The sequence below is a fragment of the Euprymna scolopes genome, chromosome 23, assembly GCF_053919585.1.
Source record: "Euprymna scolopes isolate OS-2025 chromosome 23, ASM5391958v1, whole genome shotgun sequence".
NCBI classification, from domain to species: Eukaryota; Metazoa; Mollusca; class Cephalopoda; order Sepiida; family Sepiolidae; genus Euprymna; species Euprymna scolopes.
Window position 1 is genome coordinate 107,069,640 of NC_136504.1, and position 18,121 is coordinate 107,087,760.

The window sequence follows — 18,121 nt, forward strand, 5'->3', positions numbered from 1 at the left end:
GCAGCAAAAAAAACAAAAAAAAAAAACAGGTTTTATCGTTAGTCGGACATTTTTTTTTCTGTCAACCTACAGTTGTTGTGTTACAAGCAAGTGCTGACTTTTCTCTGTCTTCGTCCACTCTGTTAGTATTCCGCATGCAATTCTCATCCTTCGGCCGTTGCGTTTTTCCATCTGCAGAATCCTGAAGAGAAATCAGACTAATCGTTACTTTCTCTTCTCCACATTCTAAAAGAAAAATATTGGATCTCCATTCTTTTTTTTTTTGTGAATTACCATTTTATTATATATATATATACGACTACTTCATTTAATCACATAAATTAATATACGAAAGTATAATTTTATGTGTAAACTAAGTATTTATCAATACATAGGTAGAGCTAGTTAGAAAAATATATATGGCAATTAAGCTACACAGATTATTCCGCGTTTCATCCACACTTAGTTAGCCTAGATATCTACACTCCCTGTCAAAAAAGCACACACAAAGGAAGGGTTCAACATAAGGTCAACTGGGCCTTTGTTCTGTAAGTGCCTGCCCATTGGCTGATTAGGAAGTGAGTGGTGGAAACTAGGAAGCTGATTGGCTAACTAAAAACTCAATAGAATGTGCGTATATAAAAACGCGAGACTACAACAACTCTTCGCATAATCTTAGTGTGGATGAAATGCGGAATATTCTGTGTAGCTTATTTGCCTTATATATTTTTCTAACTTACTATTTTTTATATATACATATATATATGCTAGTCTACCCATTGACCCTTAAAGGGCAAGATGAAAAATGTTACCATTTTATTATAGATGTAAGACAAATCAATGCAAAGTCTCTTGATGATTCACATAAAATTAAAACAGAACTCAATAGTCATCTAAAAAAATAAAGACACATAATTGAAAAACAGGAAGTACCTGAGTTATCTCCCCTTGATAACATGGAGTAACCAGCGAGTGACATGCCCTGATAGCTAGCTATATATATATAGCTATATATATATTTGTTTGATAAAAATTCAATATGGCATAACGGAAAAATAAAAAGGTATTTGCAGTCTCTCTTCCAATTTTCGGATTTTAATCATGTCAAATCACACTTCAATTCCTTTTGACGGATTGATTGTTGCTATTTCTTCTGCTGAGTTAAGGGCATAATAGATTCACTGATTGATATAATACTTAAGTGATTGATTTTGCGCTACAAAACAGATACTGTCAAGAATTGTATATGTCAACTGAATTAAAGGAATAACTTATAAGATGGTCAACATCATGAATTTTGGAATATAACTTTGTTATTTATTCTCTGTAATTACATTGAGTTTCTTAAATAAGGATTGATATATATAAGAAAATATATTTCTACATGCTAGTCTACCTACTGACCCTTAAAGGGTGAAATGAAGAATGTTAAAAAAAAAAGTAATTTTGAGATTATATTGTCTAATAAAAGACAATTCTAAAAGAAAAAAAAAATTCTTGAGAAAACATTTTTTTTTTTAAGTGATGATTAAAAAAACCCAAAAAAAACTCAGGAAGCTACCAGGGCACTACTTCAAGTACTAATTAAAATTAAGGAGACCCTACTAAAAACACTACTAAAAGCAAGTTTCTACCCTCCCCTCCTTGAAGAGATAGTATTTTTTTTAAGTAAGGCCTAAAAAAAAAAAAAATAATAAATCGTCAGAATCCACAGGAGCGCTAGTAAAAGCAGTAAATATAGTTATAAATATTAGTATAGTTATATATTGTATATTTAAATCAGTTTTTTTTTAACTCAACAAGGTTAAATTACATTTATTTGCAAGAAAAACGTTAAAATACATTAAAACAAAAAATATTGTTAACTTTGTGTATGCTTTGAATAGCAGCAGTGGCTTTTAATATCAGACTTAAGACAGGGCAACAGATGGGAGCAACGATTTGCTTATTTTTTGTGGCTCATAATAATCATTTTTACACCAAACAAAGCACAGTGCCACTTTGATGTAGGGGGATACAATCTGGGACATAATTTGTAGGGGTACTATGTAGAGAGTTAAACAGCAAGATGTTGGTTAACATTACACTGCATGTCAGTACAATCAGGGAAACAGGAGCCCAGAAGGGAATTCCAAAGTCCAGCAGTCCTAGGCAGTAAAAGGCTTTCTTACATCTAGGGATTTCTACCATGTAGGGGTGGGATTTTGTTACTTGTCAGCTTTGTCAAGGGCATTCATGTCGAGAGGTACAAGGGCTTATAGTTTGTCGAAGCATCTACTATTAAAATACTTGTAAAACGGGCAGAGGGATGCAACATTTCATAGATGGGACAGCGGTTGAAGCCTAGCTGATAGTGCAGAACCTATTAGGTTGGCGATTCTTTTGAACCCTGTCTAAGTTGGGGAGACTAGTAGCAGATGCACCAGCCCAAATGTAACAACAATACTCCATACATGGGCGAATGATGGCCTTATAGAGATACAAGACACTCTCAGGCATTATTAACATAATTGAAAGTGTCATCTGTTTCTGAAAACAAGAAGTTCCTGTGGAGTTATCTCCCCTGACAACATGGAGTAAGCAGGAAGTGATCTGCCCTGACAACTATATATATATATATAAACCCACAGACACACGATAGATGGGGGCAACCATTTATTTTTTCCCACTTTACAACAATGAAGTTAAATGTTGCCTAAAAATAATTTTTTTTATTACTTAAGTCCATGAACGATATGTTATATTGAAAAAAAAAATGTCTATTATGGAAATGATAAAAATTTTCGGTGGTTGTCCGGAATTCTCCCTATATCAAAAAACAAAAATACCTACCTGTCATGAATAGAAAATGTCATATTCCAAAAATCACAAATTGATCGAGCAGTTTTTTTTTATATAGAAAATCATTTTTTCATGAGTTTTTGGTAGTTAATAGCAACTCCTAGATATTACAAGACTTATTTTGATCTTTATTTCTGGAGAAGTTGTTAAGGAGGAGGTAACCAATGATAATTTTAAATATGGCTGGGCGAGACACAATTCTCACTTCCTTATAAAATCTGATTTTCTTAGTAAAAAAAAAAAAAACTAGATGATAAATTTACATGAATTTTGGAATATGACATTTACATAGATCAAAGATTTTCTGTATTTTTGTTTTTTAAATAGGTTGAATTCTGAAGTCGGCATCATCTTTTTACTTTTAAGTGTAGATATTATTTCCTTTTTAATTTGATAAACGTTTGAAAGTTCATTTTACATTTTTAAATAAATATTTATTTTTCATAAATTTATGATTTAAAAATTAATAAATTATATCCATTACAAGGCTGGTTTTGATTTCTATTTCTGGAGAGGTTTTTAAGGGGGGGGGGGGGTGTAACACTTTATTCATTCAAAATGAATCAACACTGTTCTTGCCTCATAAAATTTGATTTTCTTAGTTAAAAAAAAACAAAAAAACATCCTTAATCAGTTTACATAATTTTTGGAATATGACATTTTCGTTCGGTGACAGATACGTACATAATAAATATTTTCCTGCATTTTTGTTTAGAATTTGTTTAGGGAGAATTCTGGACAACCACTGAAAAAATTTCTGAACTAAATTTTAATAACCATGTATATAATTTAATCTATTTATGATAACAAGCAGGACCTGTCTGAGAAGGAGTTGGTTTATTACTAATCGCCTGAGGCGCCCTACCGGAGAATGCCACTTTTTCCAGGTCAGAGTGTCCCCCCACCCCCCTCTTCGGTGTGCGCTGACTTCTCAATCTCACTTTCCGACCCTGGTGTGTAAGTTCTTGCAGTGGGAGAGAACTAAACACTTTTTTTTTTATTATAGCATATGTTCTTGAAAATTGTTTGCTTCGTTTGAATTACAGGCTTGTGGAACTCTCTTCCCGACGATTCTATCGCCTCCACCTATGTATGACCTTCGCCTTTTCAAGATTAAGGCGAATTGCAGGTAAGAGTGCCCTTCCTCGGGGGTGCTGACTTCCGCCGTTGGTGTCTAAGTAAAGCTCCCACTTTTCGACCTTGGTGTCTAAGTCCTTGACTGAAGTGGGCGAGAACTAAAAACCTTTATAAAAAAAATATATAAAAATAAAACATACACACACAGGGGGGTCTAAATGATAGATCCTGAAGACAACAAAAACATAATTCAAGCAGTTTTAATATTTACATTCGACAAATTAACACACCACAAAGACAGGCTGATTCTCATAAAATTTGAGGATTGTTCCAAAAGTAAAGTCTCCTATTTTTTTTTATTAATTCAAAAGAACAGATTTTGATCAACACCGCTTTGATCTTGACCTTACACAAGTAACCTTGAATGCCTATTAGACACCATTCTCGAGTGTTTAAGGTCTGTGTACAAGGGTTTGTCAGGACAACCTGGTATGAGTATACTTTTCCATAGAAGTAAACCCTGACTAAACATTAAAAATCACATAGTATTCGCTGCCCAAATAAGATCTCCTCACTATGGCTAACCCACATTAGCTTTTACGAGGAATGGTGCATCTTCTCCAAATGATGTTACCTCAAGTAATAGCACGAAGCTGGACACTCCACCAGACTAGATGAATTCTTATCCTGGAATCTAGTAAGACCAACATGAAAGATATACTACAACGTATAAAAATGTTTAATTGGGGAGAGGAAAATTATGTTCTCAATTTCTTTATAACTCAGTGTTTGAGAGATAAAGAACTTAAATGGAACATTCGAATATCTATGTATCTCATACAGAGTTCAAGTGTTAGCCCCAGGTAGTGGGCCTCTTGATTTCTGAGGACTTTGACTGAAGTAAAATAAAACAAAAAAATCCTGACATCAGAGTGTATTTGATCTCCATCAGCAACTGATTTTGAGACGGTCAAAATTTTACTGATATAAAAATGGTGTTTGTCTTACAGTTTATGTTTGCCCATGAAATTTTGGCAGTCTATCCCACATATTTTAGCCATGAAAGTAATTTTACATCCCTCAATAGAACTTGAACACTGCATGTCAATCCACAACCTGCACCTCCACTTTCTTCGTGGAACACTGCCGGTAATTTATTGAGATTGTCTGACTGACTTCCTCATCTTGGTTGTTATAGTCACAACGTTTCGGCCGTTTTGCCCTCTGGCCTTCATCAGGTGTTTTGTGCTGATTCTCTGTTTTGAATGTTACTTTTCACTGCCTTCGTTCAGGATTGAACTCAGCACCTAGTGACATATGGCCGAGTGGTCCTAGACATTGTATCAAAATTTACAGTTACCCAAAGGTGCTGAGTTCAATTCCGAACGAAGGCAGTGAAAAGTAACATTCAAAACAGAGAATCAGCAACTATGTCCCAAAGCCTAGCTGGAGTCCAAACACGGTACCCCCGTAATAATAATAAAGGGTTGGGTTCGAGACTCCTAACAAACAGTTCCCCAGTTCGATACAAAACACCTGATGAAGGCCGGAGGGCAAAACGGCCGAAACGTCGTGACTATAACAACCAAGATGAGGAAGTCAGTCCAACAATCTCAATAAATGAAACACCTCATCTCAAAAATACAGACAATTACTACTGCCGGTAATATTTGTTGCAAAATAAAGTCAGTATTAGTAATAATAAAACTAATATTAGGGTACTTGTACAGTTTAATCAAGACATTAAAAAAATGAAAATATCGAAAAAAAAAAAAAAGTTTATATTGTACGTATCCGTTATGGAATGAAGTTCTCAAAAAAAAAAAAAAAATCACTTAATTTCATCAAGTGGTATTGTTTTCTTTTCTTTTTTTTTTTTTACAGCGAAAAAACAATTTGTTATGATACCGTGCAAAAGGTTCGATTTTTAGGAAGAAAAGCTAGTATTAAAGATGGGGAGGGAGTGTCGGCGCCTTAACTCGAGTTATTTCCCCCGTAGCGTTTCTAACATCAAAACAAAAATTGTAAAAAATCCAAAATGTCCGCCTTCAACGTGCTGTCATAAAAACGTGTTTTTCCGCTGTAAAAAAAAAAAAAAAAAAAAAAAAACCTACTCGATCAAATTAAGTGAAATTTTTTTTTCGGAGATCTTCAGTCCAAAACGGATCCGTACAATATAACCTTTTTTTTTTTTTTTTTCGATATTTTCATTTTTTAATGTCTTGATTAAACTGTACAAGTACCAATATTAGTAATAATAATTTAGTAATAAAGGTAGTTTTAGTAAGAATAAAGTTAGTATTAGTAAGAATAAAGTTAGTATTAGTAAGAATAAAGTTAGTATTAGTAAGAATAAAGTTAGTATTAGTAAGAATAAAGTTAGTATTAGTAATTGTAAGCTAGTATGTGTTTTTTGTCAGTTTTGATCATCCATACAAACAATGAGAAAAACGTTAGCGCTGCACCTGATCATAAAGTTAAACAGACAGATGAAGAGAAATAATATAGTAATCCAGTCAAAATACGAAATAATATATTAAAAAAAAAATTGCAAGAATTTTTTTTTTTTTTTCCAGTTTTATATCAGGTTGGGTTTACTAAACATCATACTAAAAGTTGGAGAAGATTTGAGCATGAGAAAGATTCAAATTTCGAAGTTGAATATTTGCTACTTACGAGCCATTTTCCATTATGTTTTTAATCTCTAGCACAGTCAGTTTTCATGATAAACCAATAACACTTGCATTGTTATCCATGTTTTTTTTTGTTTTTTTTTGGGGGGGGGGGTCAATCTTTCACATGAAATGATTACCAGTGATGTTGAATCCCCCCTTATTCCATTTCTATGGATGCCCCTACCCCACTCCGATTCACATGGCAAAATGTTTCTTTAAAGGTGTTTACATTCTTTCCTCCTCATCCTCAATGACTGAAGCACTTTTCACATGCACTTGTACGTTTTAGTTTATGCTTTCTGCAGGTACACCTTAGGGGATTGCTTTTTATTATAGATTATTTAAACGTATAAATATCTATAATATGTTAGGATATATACATACATATATATCTATAATATAAAGCTGAATGTGTGTGTGTGTGTGTGTGTGTGTGTGTGTGTATGGTCACGAATAGGCTCCTATATGGTTGACTATTCTAAAAAACTGATTACATATAATGATAGAAAATGTATCGAGACACAGGAATGGGTATGTTTGATCTGGCAGAACGGTGGTTCATTCATTCATTAGGCACAAACTTAATAAAGACTTTATTTATTACAAGTACATTACTTAGTGTGGAGATTTGATGAAGTGTTTAATTAAGGGGGCGGTTCATTAGGAATTTGTTAACATTGGACTTGAAGACATTCAAGTTGTAGTCCGAAGGGAAGCAGACAGACAGAACGGAAATATCTCACAAAATTTAACAAGGTTTTTTAATATAGATCCACAGAATATTGTGATAAGTGTTTCAGTGTGAACAGGTATGGTATGATAAATTATGATAAATTATGGTGTTTATCTATTTTATTTTTACTTTCATCATATTTTGCTTTGGTTTTGATACCCTCAAATTCGAACCTATCTCTTTACAACCCTTCCTTTTCATAACCTATCATACTTTCATAAATCAGAGTCGATTTTCTGTAGGCTGTTTTTGAACCCAGTCAACGACGGGTACTTTTGCTAATATATATATAGTAAGATAATTTATAATTAAAATTAAAATCGGTTTCATAAGGAAGAACAAACAAAATCAATAAATTGTACGATCGTTTCGGAAACGATGCTTTTATTGTGATAGACAATGAGTTTTAGACAATAATTTTATGATATAGTTTTTTTGAAACAAAGTCTCTTCATCAGCAAAAATATTAGCATTATTTTAAGTAAGGCAGATGTATCTTTTAATGGTTCATCTCCTAAAAGTCATACGTATCATCGCCGATGCATTCATTTGGTAATTTGTTCTAATCCCCTAAATATATATATATATATATATATTATTTACTATAATAATTGTTAAATACCTGCAGACACTAGTGTTTCATCCTTTTGGGAATCATCAGTGCAGGGTGTCACGATTAACGCCAGTCGAGAGATTCTAATCCCAGCAACAGAAATCATGTCTGGCTTCCTGAACCACTCAGCTACCGTCAACCATGAGAGATACAGTTGAAATTAAACATTTATTCTTATTAAATGCTTTTAACGTCAGTCAGAAAGTGATCTAATCATTATATGACGATCTGCACGTATGAGCTAAGTTAACCGACTAAATTATATATATATACTAGCAAAAGTACCCGTCGTTGACTGGGTTCAAAAACAGCCTACAGAAAATGAACTCTGATTTATGAAAGTACTAGCGAGGGGTACCCGGCGTTGCCCGGGTGTTTGTAGGTGTGTGTAGAAACTCCGGGGGTGGGGGGATTAAAAGAAAAAAGTAAGTATGAGGATCGAACCCAAACCCTTGAGGCAAAATTGTAAATTAAAGTGTGAAAAAAAAAAACGTGCGACGTTAACCATTGCCCCACCGCGAGATGCTAACAGAAACACGTTTGAATTTATTTAATTACTTGGATTTGGCAGGTGCCCGTTTTAATGAGTTAATGAGGTCAAGTTTGACGGCAGGATAGTATCTTAATTTACTGCCGAACGCTTCCCCCCCCCAAGATGTTATAGGAAAAAGACTAACCCACATGCCGCGAGCGACAAATGTTGAATATTTATCTTCCCGATATCGAACAAATTAAATAGACAGGTGAGCTTCGTTGTTAACTGTGAGATATTACAATTTATATGTGATATAAAAAGTTTTAAAAAGTTGTGAAGCGAGCGACCGCTTCTCTGAAAAAAGCCTTTTGTTGACATACAGAAAAAGCGAACACACACACACATACATACATACATTTTCGCTTTTATATATATATAGATGATAGGTTATGAAAAGGAAGGGTTGTAATGAGAGCTTCGAATTTGGGGGTATCAAAACCAAAGCAAAATATAATGAAAGTAAAAATAAAATAGATAAACCCCATAATTTATTATACCATACCTGTTCACACTGAAACACTTATATTAAAAAACCTTGTTAAACTTTGTGACATATTTCCATTCTATGGAGGTCAGGTGCGAATGAACACCCCATAATTTTATTATACCATATTTCTTCAAACTGAAACAATCATCAAAGTATACTTACGCAGATAGATATGAAAAGTCTTTATTAAAGTTTGTGCCTATTTCCATTCTATGGAGGCCAGGCGCGAATGCAGACCCCACAATTTTATCATACCATCCCTATTTAAGTTAAAACATACTTATCAAAGTATAATTATGTAGATCTATATCAGAAACACTTGTAAACGTTTATTTTTAATTTTTAAATTTTTTATTTCCATACTTTGTGGACCAGGCGCGAACGCAGACCCCACAATTTTAATGAACCACCATTCTGCCAGATCAAACATACCCATTCGTGTGTCTCGATACATTTTCTATCATTATATGTAATCAGTTTTTTAAAATAGTCAATGATATAGGGGCCTATTCGTGACCAGACACACACACACACACACAGTTTTATATTATAGATATATATATATAAGAAAAAAATGAAAACTGTAACTTGAAATTTACAATCAAATTGATTGTTCGACTGAATACTCTAAAAAACAATTCACAAAGTCCTTAATCCGCGGAGTCTCAAAGAATGCTATACTTGCTATCCTTCTCATTAGAGGATAGAAAGAGATCAGCAAATTATATTTGTAGCAATGCTAGAATTTGCTAGCTATGACATTAAGTGAAACCGTAATTTATTGTAGTCATAAATTGCAAAGTGTACATGTCCTTTAAAAACAACGAGTGAAAAAAATGTAGGAAATGTAAAAAAATAATAAAAACAAGTGCGTGTGTAATGACACTTCTCAACCTATATACTCAAGAAATATTTGATCTACAGACTTGAAATGTTGTATATAGAGTATTCAGACACGTGGAAAACTTTTTAATCGGTTTTCATCTCGAAAAAAGAGCTGCTAAAGAGTCAAAATTGAAAAATAGGTACAAGGTGGAGGGAGGGTCATCGGATTTTTATTTGTTTGTCAACTGTTTCATGAATGCACATGCGTGATTCGTTCACATGACAGATTCCTCATTTTAAGAATAAATAGGTTTGAAAACACCTTTTAAAGACCATGTCAAGCTAGCCTAATAGTTATCATACTTGACTCATTGTCCTTAGGTTTTGGTGCTGATCTCAGCTTGAGAATTTTTTTTATTTACAAGAAGCGAACTCTTTGGTAAAAAGCATAATACTTGCATCCACATGTCTCAGTTTCTGTATGACTTAAGATGTAATATTTATGAATATTTTATGATTGGGCAATGACGGACGGACGGCCTGCTAGTATATACATATATATACATATATATATATATATATATATATATATATATATATATATATATATGTATAAAAAACAAAGTTTCCAGAGAATATTAAATTTACAAGCGATCCCTAGTTGGTATTCACAAATAGTCACCCATGTGATACTGACCATGCTCAACGTTGCTTAACTGATATAATGAGAACAACATGTGTAATAAATAGGGCTATGACAACAGCATATTCTTTACACTTGCTGGCACTTGTCTTCATTATTTGTTGTTGGAACAATAAAAGTAATACAAATGTTAACCTTTAAAAGGAAAGAACTTTATTTGCCTTTTTACATTTTGGAATGAGTAAACCTCTTGTTAATAATGTTCACCGACAACATGTCTTGTTGGTTTTGGGGCTAAGAGTGCACTGCCTACTCGCCTGTCATGCTGGCTAGGGATTGGTTAAGGAGAGAGAGAGAGAGAGAGAGAAAGGAAATGATGAGGGACTCTGAATAGCAGTTCCTGATTTGTGTCCGGTTTATAAGAAAGAAAAAGAGAGGGGCTAAGAAATTTATTTCTTGGGGAATAGTATTATTTTTATCCTAATTCTTGGCTTTTAGGGGTGACTCAGGTCAGTCTTACACGTTCTTTTGACTCTCAAGTATATATATCCGACACGGTTAGACTCAGCTAATCAACCGAGAACCACATCAATCTATATAAAAACATAAGATATTAACGGATATATATTCAAGAGTCAAAACAATGAAAAGAATATTCTGTTGCGACAACCCTATTAGCCATAGCAATCAGTGAATGGCTTCAGGGGTTCCCAATCTTTTGGCATTCGTGACCCTTTGTGTGCATGTGTGTATGTGTTTGTATGTCTGTCAAAAACTTCTGACAGACACGTCAGAACCTGACCAAACCAATATCGTTTTCAAGCTCAATCCTTCGGACGACAAATTTTCGAAAAATTGTCCAAAAACAATTAATTCCTTCACTTTCAATTGGGCAGTTTTCTACAAGGTGGGGTCGGTTTTTGCGTCACCATTTTTACAAGTCACCATGGCCTTTCAATTGACTACGCCTAGTTTTGACGTTTGTAACTCCTGGTTGCACAATGGAGAGAGGCTAAGATGTTAGGGTTTTTTTTCTTCCTTTGGGTTCGAGCCAGCTTGCCTACCACCACTTTCTTTTTTTAACACCTTTCTCTACCCAGGCTGCCTACTCTTGTTTTGACTTTTTTTACTCGACACACCCGGGAAACGCTCGGTACCCCTGCTAATTATTAAATAGAACAGAAAAAAGAAAAACACCCATGCATTTTTTAGCCAATGAAAACGCTCTAAATATGAGTTTATTACTTGTGACTATCAGAATCACTCATAAAAATAGTAAAAATAAAACACTTTTTTTGTCTATTATCGTTTGTCTATTTATTTTATTTTTTTAAACTTTTGTTCACTCCAAACAAGACAATACTGAAGTATAAGGGGACAACTGTGACAGGAATCAGATTTAGGTGGTGAGGAAGCCTGGATGACGAGTTGGGCAGCAACACGTTTGTTCACATTACATTTAAATGATATAATATTGAATAGAGAATTGATTCTGTAATAATAAAAATGAAATCTGCATGAGTTTAATTATATTTGAGCGTATTTTATGACTGGGCAACGCTGGGCGTCTGCTGCTAGTCATTAATAGAATAGTTAACTTATTGATTGATAGAATGTCTCTCTCTCGCTCTCTCAATCCGGCCAAAATAAACATAAGATTAAAACTCCCAATAAATGTCTTAGTTTCCTTTTCTGTATGCGTTGAAAAGTTGCATTTGTCTAGCTTCCCTAATGAGGAATTACCGTCATACAGATGACAAAGAATGAAAGAATTTATGCAGCAACCATTAGACAAAACTGACGACAGCAATGACCAAGAATAAAGACAGTGAGGAAAAGGTGATTCATTCGCTTTACAACCCCCCCCCCCAAAAATAAATAAAATAAATAAATAAAAAATAAAAAAATAAAATAAAATAAAAAATAAATAAAATAAAAAATAAATAAAAAATAAATAAATAAAAAGAATAAATAAAGAATAAATAAAATAAATAAATAAATAAAACAAATAAATAAATAAAATAAATAAATAAATAAAATAAATAAATAAATAAAGAATAAATAAAGAATAAATAAATAAAGAATGAATAAATAAAGAATAAATAAAAATGAATAAATAAATAAAAAATAAAATAAATAAAAATAAATAAATAAAATAAATAAATAAAATAAATAAATAAAATAAATTTAAAAAAATGAATAAAAAATAAATTTAATAAAAAATGAATAAAAAATAAATTAAATAAAAAATGAATAAAAAATAAATTAGATAAAAAATGAATAAAAAATAAATTAAAATAAATAAATTTAAAAAATAAATAAAATAAACAAAATAAATAAATAAATAAAAAATAAATAAATAAAAAATAAATTAAAAAAATAAATAAATGAAATAAATAAAAATAAATTAAAAAATGAATAAAAAAATAAATAAATAAAATAAATTAAAAAATAAATAAAAAAATGAGTAAAAAATAAATTAAAAAATGAGTAAAAAATAAATTAAAAAATGAGTAAAAAATAATTTAAAAAATGAATAAAAAATAAAAAAATGAATAAAAAATAAAAAAATGAATAAAAAATAAATTAAAAAATGAATAAAAAATAAATTAAAAAATGAATAAAAAATAAATTAAAAAATGAATAAAAAAATAAATTCCCTAAATAAAGAAAAATTTTAAAAAATAAATAAATAGAATTAGAGAACTAAGGAACTAATGAACATGCAAAAGGCACATGAAAAAATAAAAGCGACCAAAATAGTTATGTATAAAGTATAATTATTAATTAATTATTATTAGTTAAATGATTTTTTTTTTTACTAGACTTTTTGCTCTCATTATTAGTTAGTACCATTGTTAGTATTATTAATAAAAATGGCTAATTTTGAAGCAGGAGAGAAACCCGTCACCTAGCGTAGTTATTTCAGCAGGCCGAGTGAACCCACCGAGTGGTACTTACCACCAGAGCCAGCAACGCCCGCTCAGTACTTATTGGCAATATTATAAGATTGGTTTCTTCCTGTCTTGAAAATGGACGGAGCAACCTCTTTTGTATTGGCAACCTTTTGTATTTGGCATGCGGGGGAATCAAAGAACATGTCAAGAAATAAAAGACACATCAAATAAATTAAAAAAAAAAAAACATGCACAAAAGAATACCCCCAAAATAAAGCACAACATTTAAAAAAATAATAAAGACTACTTAATGCACACAAAAAAGCAGCCTAATATACTAGTGGAACGATAAAATGGTCTTCCTAGAAAAGACGACATGATTCCATTTCCGTTTGAAAGATCAGAAATGCGCCACGGTACAATTCATGCTCTTGACTAATCCTAGTTATGACAACAGCACCATTGCCAGCGCCCTGAAAATGCAAATCTAAATGGTTCAACGCTTGAGGGTACAGCTCAACAAAGTTTCTGGCCATGGTTATGGTCTTTAGTGTAGTTTCAAGTGAGGGCCACATCCTGCCACCTCACATCTTCGAAGTCAGCTTGAAAGTGAACATCGAAGTGTACCTGGATGTCCTGAAGAGTGTGGTGGTCCCCTGGTGCAATCAGGTGGGTGCTGGCAAACCCTGGGTGTGGCAGCAGGACTCGGCACTGACCCACAAGTCCAAAGAGCCCCAGACTTGGCTTCAAAAGGAGTGCTACAACATTGTACCCGTCTCTCACTGCCCCTTCCCCTCCCTGACTTGCTGGACTACTTCATTCGGTCATACATCGAGAACATCACCAACATGATCTCCCACAACACCAACACTAGCCTGATCGCCACCATTCGCATAGTATTTCCCGAGCTCCCGGCGGTGCTTGTAGAAAAGGCATGCTCCCAGTTTCGAACTCGTATCGAAATGGTGATTGAGGCTAAAGGCGGCTACATTGAATAGATGTCAGCTCTACTACATAATCAAGTCACCTGAATTGATTTTTTCAATAAAAGTTTTGAAATAAAGCTAGCCTGATCGCCGAGTATTTGCCGAGTTCCAACCTGCGCTTGTGGAAAAAAAACATGCTCCCAGTTCTGGACCCATATCGAGATGGTGGTTTAAGCTGACGGTGGCTACATTGATTAGATATCAGTTCTACTATATAATCAAGTTACTGGTTTCCTTTTTTTGTTGCAGGTCATCTACTAGTCGGCCAGTTGTGTACAAATCCCAAGAGCAATAGGAGCCTTCTATCATGTCTGAAAGTGACACAATGTTCAACAAGCAAGATCGGAGATGCGCCACTGCACAACTCATGCTCTCTACTGATCCAAGTTATAACAACAGGACCATTTCCACCACCCTCAAAATGCAAATCTTGACAGTTCAACGCTTGAGTGCACAGCTCAATGCATCGGACAACCCATGGTTATAGTCTTTGGTGTGGTTTCAAGAGAGGGCCACATCATGCCACCTAACATCTTCCAAATAGGCTTGTAAGTCAACACCAAAGTGTAAATGGATGTGCTGAAGAGGTGATCCCTTGATGCAATCAGGTGGCTGCTGGCAGATCCTGGGTGTGACAGCAGGACTCGATGCCAGCCTACAAGTACAAAGAGACCCAGGACTTAGCTTCAGAACGAGTGCTACGATTTTATACCCTTCTCTCATTGTCCCCCCCCTCCTCCCCGACTTGTACTTGCAGGACTACTTCCTTTAGTCAAGAAAAACACCAACATGACCTCCAACAACACCAAAGACACCCTGATCGCTGTGATCTACAGAATATTCGTCGAGCTCCCGCCGGATCTTGTTGAAAAAATGAATGCTCCCAGTTCCGAACCTGTATTGAAGCGGTGACTGAAGCTGAAGGTGGCTACATTGAATAGATATTAGCTCTACTACATAATCAAGTTACCTGAATTGATTTTTTCAATAAAAGTTTTAAAATAAAGCTGTAGTGTTGTTTTCTTTAGGCGACAACTTTATTGTTCCACCTTGTATATCAAAATATTTCCGTGTGCTAAAATGTTTTCATCTTAAATTCTATATAATTATTCAGAATGTTGAAACTATGCATAAATAATTGAAGTATTGTTTTTTTTTTAGGGTGACAAATTTATCGTTCCACCGTGCAGTTATTAAATTAAAGAAACTTGGTTTTGGTGGCATTAAACGTTACCATCCTTCTCAATATCCCAAGTTCATTAACTTATCTGTTCAGTTAGTCAAATTCCAATTAAATGAAATAAAGTTGTGGTAAGATTGCAGTATAGTTAACAATTGAGAAATCATAAAGAAAGAGTGAAATCAACAAATAATTTGATTATCTTGAACTTTTCAGCTTTAAAATGGCTGACATTGAAATAACATTATCTTAACCAAATTATTTCTAGGTTTATAACAATTTGGTTCAATTAATAATTAAATAGTTAAACAATACTTTATTTGCTCTTTTTTCGCTACCGGTTTCTGCTCTGCACACGTGAAGACAGTGACAAACAAAATATGGTCCGTTCTGATTAAAACATTTTAAAACCAATATGGAAATATCAGGAAGTTCATTGGATATCCTGTTGATTTGGCAGGCTGAGAGCAAGTTCGGATTAATTATTATCTTCTCTCAAATAACATGAAAGACCCCTCCCAACCTTTCCCCATGTTAAGAATGGTTTTCTTGTCCACTTGACCATGTCTAAATATCCAAATGGACAACAGAAACCGGAAGTCAAAACAAGCGGACAATTTTGGCTATAACCCATAGGAACGTTCATCATAAATAAAGGTTTGAATCCTGTATACTTCGTTTATATCCAGCCCCTTGGTCTAAATAAACAATTTTCTTAGTATTTACCAGGCAAACAATAGCATCAACAGAAAAAGCAGTTAATACAAGAAAAAACATAAATGATAACAAAAAAAAACATGCACACAAAAGAAAAAATAGAAAAAAAATCACCAAAAAATAAAGCAAAAAAAAAAAAAAAAAATCTAAGTGAGACCTGTGAAAATTCCACAGTTGTTTTTTCATTATAATTTACTGCTAATAATATTTGAAATAATACATGGAAGGTTTAATAATATAAAAATATTGGTTCTTTCTCATTCATTTTTAATTTAAACACTGGACCCTGACTTTTGGAACATTTAATGATTTACATTTCTGAATTTTTTAGACGAGGATTGATTATTCATATTATTTGAATTCTACGAACTAATGTTCTTCGCTTGACTCCGCAAGGACCCGTGGTATAGTGGATAAAGTAAAGTTACACCCTTGTGGAAGTTGAAGGTTCAATCCTCAGTGCGGGTGACACTCAAAATACAATTGCAAATTACATAGGACTTCTACCTAGTCATGGCTGATGGAACAAAATTATGTTACTCCTGTGGATTAAATAAAGGGTTAGGGTTTGAAATTTTGAGCAGATTGCCGAGTTCGATAGAAGGATTGCCGAGTTTGACAAGATAGGGCTTCCCCGACCTAAATCCGCTGGACTAATTCGTTTGGTCATACGTCGAGAACATAACCAACATGACCTCCCACAACACCAACACCAGCCTGATTGTCACCATTCGCAGAGTATTTTCTGAGCTCCCGGCAGCCCTTGTGGAAAAGTCATGCTTCTAATTTCAAACCCGTATCGGGGTGGTGATTGAGGCTGAAGGTGGCTACATTGAATAGATGTCAGCTCTACTACATAATCAAAATACCCTTCTCTTCTTGATCTGTCTCAACCAATCAGAGCCATTAGTATCTCTCAACCTCAATAATATCAATTGATATTAACAATCTAATTCATTGAATTCTAACCTATAGTGTTTAAGAATAAATAGTGAAATATATTTAAAATTTTACAGTATTATAATTGGTTTATTCATATGCACAATAATGATAATAATAATAACAACAATGATGATGATAATGATGATAGTAATAATGATAATAATAATAATGATGATAATAATAATAATGATGATAATAATAATAATGATAATAATGATGATAATAATAATGATGATAATAATAATGATGATGATAATGATGATGATAATAATGATGATGATAATAATGATGATGATAATAATGATGATGATAATAATAATGATGATAATGATGATAATGATGATAATAATAATAATGATAATAATGATGATAATAATAATGATGATGATAATAATGATGATAATAATAATAATGATAATAATGATGATAATAATAATGATGATGATAATAATGATGATGATAATAATGATGATGATAATAATGATGATGATAATAATGATGATGATAATAATAATGATGATAATGATGATAATGATGATGATAATGATGATGATAATGATGATGATAACAATGATGATGATAATGATGATGATAATAATGATGATGATAATAATGATGATGATAATAATGATAATGATAATATTGATGATAATGATGATGATAATGATGATGATAATAATGATAATGATAATAATGATGATGATAATAATGATGATGATAATAATGATGATGATAATAATGATGATGATAATAATAATGATGATAATAATAATGATGATAATAATGATAATAATAATGATGATAATGATGATAATAATGATGATAATGATGATAATAATAATGATAATAATGATGATAATAATAATGATGATAATAATAATGATGATAATAATAATGATGATAATAATAATGATGATAATAATAATGATGATAATAATGATGATGATGATAATAATGATGATGATAATAATGATGATGATAATGATGATGA

At 32.6% G+C, this 18,121-nt stretch overlaps 1 protein-coding gene across 3 annotated transcripts in view; it reads right to left on the bottom strand.

The window, feature by feature from the left end:
- The window catches only part of LOC145246126 (uncharacterized), a 287,143-nt gene that overhangs the window by 59,119 nt on the left and 209,903 nt on the right, over positions 1-18,121 (bottom strand). For 2 of the 3 annotated variants that reach the window (XM_080107974.1, XM_080107975.1), the window contains exon 3: positions 71-181. The exons of the other annotated variant lie outside the window; for it this stretch is intronic. In XM_080107974.1, coding sequence (XP_079964100.1) covers positions 71-181 — 111 coding nt within the window. The remainder of the gene's footprint in view (positions 1-70; positions 182-18,121) is intronic. 3 annotated transcript variants of the gene reach the window in all.